This window comes from Pelodiscus sinensis, chromosome 30, assembly GCF_049634645.1.
Source record: "Pelodiscus sinensis isolate JC-2024 chromosome 30, ASM4963464v1, whole genome shotgun sequence".
Lineage (NCBI taxonomy): Eukaryota > Metazoa > Chordata > Testudines > Trionychidae > Pelodiscus > Pelodiscus sinensis.
Window position 1 is genome coordinate 10,772,984 of NC_134740.1, and position 9,574 is coordinate 10,782,557.

Below are 9,574 nucleotides of genomic sequence, written 5' to 3' on the forward strand. Positions count from 1 at the left end.
CAGCACCGTAAAGACTAACAAGGCATAGAGCTGGTATCATGAGGTTTCGTGGATGCAACCCACTTCTTCAGATGACTGGAGTGTTAAAAGTCCAAATCCAATAACTAAGGGAAGGGAGGAAGGGATTTAGAGTGGATAGAGATGGTGCAAATTGTTCCAAAGCACTGATTGTTTTGGAATTGGAACTTTAACAACTCCAGTCATCTGAAGAAGTGGACTGTGTGCACAGAAGGTCATGATCCCATATGTATGTTTGGTTAGTGTCTAAAGTGCCCGCAAGATTATTAGCTGCTTTTTAAGTCTTTCCAGTCATACAAAGAGCTGGTGACAAAGGCAGTATTTGAATCAACATCTCCAAAGTCACAAGCAAGTGGAACAACCAGTGGAACAGGCTGGCTTCCTCTTTCATCTTCCCTCAGTGCCTTTTCTGCTGGACAGGAAGAGGTTAATGAGATGCAATGGGGAGAAGCAAAGCTGGCATGCTGAGAGCTAGAAGACTGGCATTGACTATGGAACAAGCTGGGATTCCCTTCCTCCAATTTTGCTAACTATTATTCAGGTTTGCCCAATTTTTAGCTATTTCAATTATTAACATCCCGGCTACGTCTACACTGGCATGATTTTCCGAAAATGCTTTTAACAGAAAAGTTTTCTGTTAAAAGCATTTTCGGAAAAGCACGTCTAGATTGGCAGGATGCTTTTCCACAAAAGCACTTTTTGAGGAAAAGCGTCCGTGGCCAATCTAGACGCGGTTTTCCGCAAAAAAGCCCCGATCGCCATTTTCGCGATCGGGGCTTTTTTGCGGAAAACAATACTATGCTGTCTACACTGGCCCTTTTGCGCAAAAGTCTTTTGTAAAAAGACTTTTGCCCGAACGGGAGCAGCGTAGTATTTCTGGAAAAGCACTGATGATTTTACAGTAGATCGTCAGTGCTTTTCTGGAAATTCAAGCGGCCAGTATAGACAGCTGGCAAGTTTTTGCGGAAAAGCGGCTGATTTTCCGGAAAAACTTGCCAGTCTAGACACAGCCTAGGCGTGTGGATTACAGTGACACTGGGATTCCCAGCAGTGAACAATGGGATCCCTGCAAGGCCATGGGGTCCAAGAACTGGGAGTACTAGGGGAAGGGCGCAAGATTCTCTGAGAACCAAGAGGGCAGAGATGCACAGTGAGGATGGAGAGGTGGAGGAGGATGACACGCCCCTGGCTACAGGGAATATCACCCCATAAGTGCAGGGCTCCATCCATGGGCAGAAGCCATTGCGCAATTGGGCGGTTTCCCCCACAGCTAGGTGCTCTCCCTCCCCTTGTGGTCCAGACTAAAGATTTCCTTTCTGGGCAGCCTTTATGGCAACTTCTACCTGTAGGAATGTCTCCAGCCCCACAGCCATGTAGGGAGCTGTCAGGGTCCCGCTTGCCTAAGCCTGTGATAGCTGGGTGCAGAGGACTCCCCGTTGAGCTGTGGGGCCGGTGACCCCATCCCCACAGACACAAGTGGGACGGGAGGCTGTCCAATCTGTGAATGATTCTTTGTTCATTTCAACATGTTGGCCCCCATTGACATGCACCAACACGGATCCTCTGAAATCAACTCTTGCCAAGCACTGTTGGAAATTCCAAGGAAGGCTCCTGGAAGGAGCTGATCCCAACCCCACAAAATCAAAATGGCCCATTCTTCACGTCAATGGAAATTGTATGTCTAACGGACGCGATGGGAGTCTGGCAGAAAAGAGTATTATTCCTGGTCTGTAAAATTATCTCTGCAGAATCAGGTCTTCGTGAGCGATTCATAAGCATTGGTAAATTGGTCAAGTAAAAGATATTCCCTAATGCATCTTATCTCTCTAAGGCTGCTTCAATACTGCACTCAAAATAAGTTACACAATTTGCGCTACGCTCTTGCGCAATAAGCCCAGAGTGTAGACCTACCCTATATCTGAGAATCAATTCCTTTCCCATAGACACACGCCATGAGGAACCCAGAACATGGAAACAAAACGTCCATCACAGAATTCAACCTCCGGGGATTTGGGATGCTGCCTGAGCTGCAGATTTTTCTCTTCCTGCTGTTTCTAGTCATCTACATTGTAACAGTGGCCGGGAACCTCCTCATCGTGGTGCTGGTGGTGGCTGATCGGCACCTTCACACCCCCATGTACTTCTTCCTGGGGAACTTGTCCTGCATGGAGACCTGCTACAGCTCTACCCTCCTGCCTGAGATGCTGGCTGTTCTCTTGACTGGAGACCAGATCATTTCCGTCAGTGGTTGCCTCATACAGTTGTATTTCTTTGGTTCTCTGGTGGGCACCGAATGCTTTCTCTTATTGGTGATGTCTTATGACCGGTATGTTGCAATATGCAACCCACTGCGTTACACAGCCCATATGGGTGTAAAGGCCTGCTTACAGCTTGCAGGTAGCTCGTGGCTATGGGGCTTCCTAGGTAATGGCATAACAACATTGGCAGTATCCCAGTTAACTTTCTGCGGCCCAAATGGTATCGACCATTTCTTTTGTGACCCTGTCCCCTTGATACGTCTCTCCTGCGATGACCCTCAGATGATGGAAATGCTGGCTTTCACCCTCACCTTGATTTTCTTGCTGGTCCCCTTCCTGCTCACCCTGACGTCCTATATCTGCATCATCGCCACCATCCTGAGGATCCCTTCCACCAGCGGGCGGCAAAAGGCCTTTTCTACCTGCTCCTCCCACCTCACCGTGGTGACCATTTACTATGGAACTCTGCTCATTTCCTATATGTTCCCAACAACTGACCTTCTGGGGGACTTCAACAAAGTGCTCTCTGTCGTCTACACGGTCCTGACTCCTCTGGTCAATCCCCTCCTCTACAGCCTGAGAAACAAAGAGGTGAAGGAAGCCCTGAGGAAGGTTAGGAAGAAATTCATTTTTGGATGATTCCAAACTAAAATTGATACAAAAAGAAAAAGAAAATGGAAAAAAGAAAAAAGATATAACATTAGCTAGGATAGGATATAAGCCAAAGTGCAACAAAGTCCAAGAATCTGTTTTCATTAGATTAATTCGGTTTCTTGTCATGCCCTTATAGGGTCACAGCCATGGCAGGTGTCTCCCAGTTTTTAAGACCCATCATGTTTTCCACAGTGGCAGCAGGGGACTTCCAGAATAATGCCCCTTCCCATATAACGAATCACAAAATACGTTCCTAGATTCACATAGAGCACAATGCTCAGGGTGTGTTACCAACATGGCGATGAAGCCTTGGCAGCTGTCCTAGAATACAACGTTTTATTTACAGGGAACGTGAAAGAACATGACAGTGGTGGGGAGGGAAAACGGAGTGTCACACCTCGATCCTGGGCCCTGAAATGCTGCATGAGGAAAATGGTACAGAGGCTCCAGTGGCTGAGAGACCTGCTCTAGAGGTAAATCAATGTTAACATCTCTGCTCCTTGAAGCTTGAGGAATTTGTTGCTATGTAAATTGGATGCCCTACTTATCCCATGGGAATCCAAGGGGAATTTGGTAATGAGCCTTCTAAAACTCGCTACTCAGCGCGAAAGGACTGAATTTGGAAAGAGAAAAGAACTATCAGCTGGTTCCTGGACTGTGGAAGAGGTGACCTTTCCCATAAAACATAGAATCCTAGAACTGGAAGGAACTTCGAGAGGTCATTGAATCCAATCCCCTTTAAGTTAAGTCCATAAATGGCTATTAGCCAGTATGGGTAAGGAATGTTGTCGCAGGCCTCTGTTTGTCAGAGGGTGGAGATGGATGGAAGAAGAGAGATTTCTTGATCATTACCTGTTGGATTCACTCCCTCTGGGACACCTGGTATTGGCCACTGTCGGCAGGCAGGGTACGGGTCTGGATGGACCTTTCGTTTGACCCAGTATGGCCAATCTAATGTTCTTATATTCTTATGACTGATTATATCATGGATCAGGATGAAAAACTGCTGATTTAGATCCTATCCACCTACTACATCAGGCTTAGTTTTCATTTTTATTTATTGGGTAGATAATTTGCTTTGACCTGTTTGCTGCTCCTTAGCATCACTTTTTCTCTGTTTTTCTGTAGTTACTAAACATGCTGGCTGTGTCTACACTGGGTCACTTATTTCGGAAAAGCAGCCTCTTTTCCAGAATAAGCTGCGAGCTGTCTACACTGGCCCCTTGAATTTCTGGAAAAGCAGTGACGATTTACTGTAAGAAATCAGCTGCTTTTCCAGAAAAACTATGCTGTTCCCGCTCGGGCAAAAGTCCTTTTTCCGGAAAACTGTTCCGGAAAAGGGCCAGTGTAGACAGCACAGTAGTCTTTTCCGGAAAAAAGCCCCGATCGCGAAAATGATCATCGGGGCTTTTTTCCAGAAAAGCGCGTCTATATTGGCCACAGACGCTTTTCCAGAAACAGGGTTTTTCTGGAAAAGCAGCCTGCCAGTGTAGACGCTCTTTTTCCGGAAATACTTATAACGGAAAACTGTTCCATTTTAAGCATTTCCGGAAATTCATGCCAGTGTAGACACAGCCGCTTTGTCTTAAACAGTGTGTTTTGAGTGAAGCATTGGGAAAATCCCAGCTTGGATAGCACAAGCTAGTCATGCAGATCTTCCTCACTTTGAGGGAGAGGCAAACAATATTAGTGAGCATACATTGTACACATCCCTGTGAAGCATGAAATGGCATAACTCTGGGGGTATACTCCCGACTGGGGAGCTGGGAAATTGGGTTTGACATCTATCTTTCCTGGAGTGGCTTAGGTAAAGCACTCAGGTAGCTCAGCTGGGTGGGTGATGCCGTCAGCTGTCATGTTGGGTGCTAACAGGACCTGGAAAATCTGGCTGTGTCTCATCAGCAGAGCAGTGTGAGAAAGGCCAGCACTGCTGGAGAGGGGTGGTGAGATGTTACAGGCATTCCCGCGGCTCTCAGCCTGCACTCCAGGTTGAAAACGCATCACATAAAGTACCAACTTCTAAGCCATCTGAACAAGCAAGATGTGTCCGTGGCAACCAGCTACGCTTGGGGCTGAACATTACATTGCGGGCAGCAGAGAGGGAAGGATGGGAAAAGGGGCAGCTTTATGGTATAAGGGGTGGTCAGGAGAGTACAGGATGAAGGCTGGGAAAGGGTGGCTCTGCTGTACGGTTGCACATGGGGGAAGTCAAGGTTAATAAGGCCATTGTTTGGTTAATCCTTTCCAATGGTCACTAGATGGCAGCTGATCCCAGGGAAGGCCGAAAACACAGTCCTAGTGTTTGTTACTGGCATTTCAGTAAAAACAACAATTGCTAATTAAGAGTTATATTTGGATTAAAAATATAAGCCATGTGTTATAGCCATTTTGAAATTAGAGCCACGTCCTTCAAAGAGCCCCTTGATTGTGTCCAGAACAAAGGCCCAAGGGACAGAGCTGCCTACGTCTTTGCTTGTCTGCCACCAGGCTTGAGGGCTTCAGATTCATAGACTGCAGACCAGAGCCGTTAGCCATCTACTGCCCTGCCCTGACCGTGGTCTTGGAGCACACGCAGGGCTTTTACTGCTCCTCCCCCACCCGAGGGCCTGAATACGAGGACAGCTCGTTCTCCCTCTCTGAAGTCATTGAGGGAACAGAAGTCTGACACCTTCCATGTTCAAGCACAAGGCCTTTCTTACACACAACTGGTGGAGTCCCACTTTGCTTCTTAGGCTCATGAGACTGACAGAATTGATTACCCTACATTCTATCGGGCGCTGTTGGGCAGAAAGAAGTGATGGGGTCGGATTTCCCGAGCCCCTGGATAGGTTCTAGCAGCAAGACATAATGAGCGCAATAAGCCAGTAGTGTAAGGGTGTGTCTAGACTACACGGGCTTTTTTTTTTAAAGTGGCCTTTTTTCGAAAAAAAAAAAAAACTTCCCCTGTGTCTAGACTGCTGCCGCGTTCTTTCGAAAGTACTGGTCTAGATGCTATTTTTTGAAAGAGGCTTTTTCGAAAGTATCTTTCAAAAAAGCCTCTTTCGAAAGAGGCTTGCAGTCTAGACGTAACCAAAAAGATTATATGAATGCTCCGCCCATTGCTCAGAGTGACATGTTTGTTAGTAAACAGGTGCTATTCCTCAAGTTTTCCTCTTGCAGTAAGTAGGTTAAATCCTGATTTCCGGTCCTTAGAAATGAAGGGTGGCACCTCCCAGGTGGGTTTGCCCGCAGGCACATTCCTAGATGGTCTTAAAGCAAAGAGAATAGTAAAGAGCTCACAGCAATGGCAATTGCGTAGTTTATCAATGTATCCCTCTGAACTTGGATTGGCATTTGTGAGGGGGGATATCGTCACTCACGCCAACATGAACCCTGGCTGGTTTTCGGGGAGGATGCACTGTTATCTCTTCCTAACTCAGGGAACAGACTTTGAGATCCCTCTCAGTGAGTTATGTGCCTATAACTCACATTAAGCCCCCAATTACTGCTCTTCACCTGGGGTGGTGCTGTCTCAGCTTGTTTTATGACTAGTTAAACAAACAAGGCTGTTTCCTGCTTATCTTTTGTCTTTACCCATGTTTTGTCCATTGTTAGCTAGGTCTCAGGCTTCAGACCAAGCCCTTCCTGTTTGGGCAAATGTGAAAGCTTCTTAACAAAGCCTGTGGCCAGAATCTAACATACATATTAGGAGGATCTGGGCCCTCCAGTCATCCACATGGTAGCGCAGAGGCAAGACCACCCCTCAGAGACCAAGGCCTACTGAAAGGAAATAAATATGTTTCAACCAAAGAAAAAGAAGAAACTCTAAAGTAGATTAATAATTGTCCAATGCAATTTTTTCCATCAGCAAATGCCAAATCTGCTTAGCTCAGAATGTTGTAGAGGCAATTTCTACCTCATGTTGTTTAGGGGAAAACGCATGCAGAAAACATTTCCAGATCAAATAAAATGTGTGGAGTTTTTGGGGTTTGTTTTTAATGAGTCAGCTCAGCGTCGCTCACCCCCACCTTGATGAAGGGTGAGTAGAGGTTATCATCCCCTTCTCTTGCCCTTGCAAATGCAGATGAAATGAACTGTACATTCCATTTCCAGTATGTTGGTGAAAGCACAGAGGTTTGGCGGACAGTCCAGGCAGGCCTGCATTGCGTTAGTCATTTTTATTCTTGGAATTGTGTCTTTGAAGGGAATGGGTCAGCTTACATGAGTAAAGATCACTTAGTAGAGTAGGTCTCGGCAGAGCCATGCACTCCAAAGGTGCGGCGTTATAGGCCAGCTATGCAGAGCAGTGAACTCCTACAGTGAGAGAAGGAAATGCAATTCTTTTGGGGATCGGAAACTGGCTGCATCAGGGTAGTTGTTTGCATGGAAACCATGGCACTGACTCCCTCAGCTCAGCCCCTTCTCAGGAGGACCCAAGGGAGACCCAACCTGCCATGGAGAAGGACACAAGTAGGAGACGAACTCTGGACTGTGTAACCAGAGTGAAGGAGAACTTGTTATAAGACAGAACACAGCAGCTGCTCCTCCATTCAGGTAGATCCAAGTTTCTCTTCACTGAGAAGAACCAGTTTCTGCAAAAAGATGAGCTCCAAGAACTTCCGTGGGACCCGAGACCTGCCCATCAAACCCTGAGATATCAGAGCACGTCGCTTGAAGTTTAAGCATCCAATAGTTACAGGTGAGCGCCTTCTTCCCACTGCATTTCTATGCCGCCATTCAGGCAGGGACACACATGTGCTTTGTGAACACTGAAGGCAGTATTATCTCAGCTGTGCTGGTCCCAGGAAATTAGAGAAACCATGAGGGGGAGGTAATAACTTTTATTGGACCAATTTCTGTTGGGGTGAGTCTACGCAGCATCCTAACCTTGAAATAAGAACAAATTGCATATCTTATTTCGATTCTATTTCAAAATAGGTTATTTCGAAATTTGGTGAATCTACATGGCACCAAATTTTGAAATAAAGCACTATTTCGAGACATCCCTTAACACTGGTGGAATGAGGGTTACCAGGCTGCCAAAATAGCACGCCCATTATTTTGAAAAATATTTCGAAATAATGGGTGGCTTTTTAAGACGCAGGGTAGCTCTTTCGGGATAGCTCTGGTATCCTTATCATAGAATCATAGAATCATAGGACTGGAAGGGACCTCGAGAGGTCATCGAGTCCAGCCCCCCGCCCTCAAGGCAGGACCAAGCTCCGTCTACACCATCCCTGATAGATGTCTATCTAACCTGTTCTTAAATATCTCCAGAGAGGGAGATTCCACCACCTCCCTTGGCAATTTATTCCAATATTTGACCACCCTGACAGTTAGGAATTTTTTCCTAATGTCCAATCTAAACCTCCCCTGCTGCACTTTAAGCCCATTACTCCTTGTCCTGTCCTCAGAAACCAAGAGGAACAAATTTTCTCCTTCCTCCTTGTGACACCCTTTTAGATATTTGAAAACCACTATCATGTCCCCCCTTAATCTTCTTTTTTCCAAACTAAACAAGCCCAGTTCATGAAGCCTGGCTTCATAGGTCATGTTCTCTAAACCTTTAATTATTCTTGTCGCTCTTCTCTGCACCCTTTCCAATTTCTCCACATCTTTCTTGAAATGTGGCGCCCAGAACTGGACACAGTACTCCAGCTGAGGCCTAACTAGTGCAGAGTAGAGCGGCAGAATGACTTCACGAGTTTTGCTTACAACACACCTGTTGATACAACCTAGAATCATATTTGCTTTTTTTGCAACAGCATCACACTGTTGACTCATATTCAACTTGTGGTCCACTATGACCCCTAGATCCCTTTCCGCCATGCTCCTTCCTAGACAGTCGCTTCCCATCTTGTATGTATGGAACTGATTGTTCCTTCCTAAGTGGAGCACTTTGCATTTCTCTTTATTAAACCTCATCCTGTTTACCTCTGACCATTTCTCTAACCTTAAATAGCTGCACAGTGTAGATGTGCCCCTGGTGAAAGAGAGAAGCTATTCAGCTCCCACAGAGCTCAGGTTGAATACATGTCTCTCACTCGCAGAAGTTGGTTCAATGAAAGATGTTACCTCGTCCGCCTTTACGGTGTGAATATTAGCCGTTTCAGCCTCTCCTTCCACAGCCTTGCCAGTCAGTGTTGAAAGCATCATTTAACAATGGGGAAATGGAGTTACATGTTTTGTAACAGGTCCTCTAATGGGAATCTTGCCCACAGAATCCATTGGAGCTATGGCCAATTTACATCACCTGGCGACCTACTAGAATCATAGAATCATAGAACCACAGAACACTAGAACTGGAAGGGACCTCCAGAGGTCATCAAGTCCAATCCCCTGCCCTCATGGCATGACCAAGCACCATCTAGATCATCCCTGACAGGTGTCTGTCTAACTTGCTCTTAAATATCTCCAGTAATAGAGATTCCACAACCTCCCTAGGCAATTTATTCCAGGGCTTAACTATCCTGGCAGTTAGGAAGATTTTCCTAATGTCCAACCTAAACCTTTCCTGCTGCAGTTTAAGCCCATTGCTTCTTGCCCTATGATCAGAGTTGAAGGAGAACAATTTTTCTCCCTCCTCCTTGTAAATACCCTTTTGGGTACTTAAAAGACGATATTATCGGCCAAAACTTAGTTGTAAAAGAGAGGAAAACCCATTT

General features: G+C 45.9%; 1 protein-coding gene across 1 annotated transcript; it reads left to right on the forward strand.

Annotated features, from left to right (window-relative positions):
• The first annotated feature begins 1,970 nt into the window (after positions 1-1,970).
• LOC102447942 (olfactory receptor 11L1-like) lies at positions 1,971-2,915 on the forward strand. Its single transcript, XM_006129558.2, has one exon. The coding sequence runs from the start codon at positions 1,971-1,973 to the stop codon at positions 2,913-2,915; it is 945 nt and encodes a 314-aa protein (XP_006129620.2).
• The last annotated feature ends 6,659 nt before the right edge of the window (positions 2,916-9,574 follow it).

What these genes read in the sequence shown, in the direction of transcription:
- LOC102447942 (XM_006129558.2), top strand. Translation starts at nt 1,971, where the DNA reads ATGAGGAACCCAGAACATGGAAACAAAACGTCCATCACAGAATTCAAC.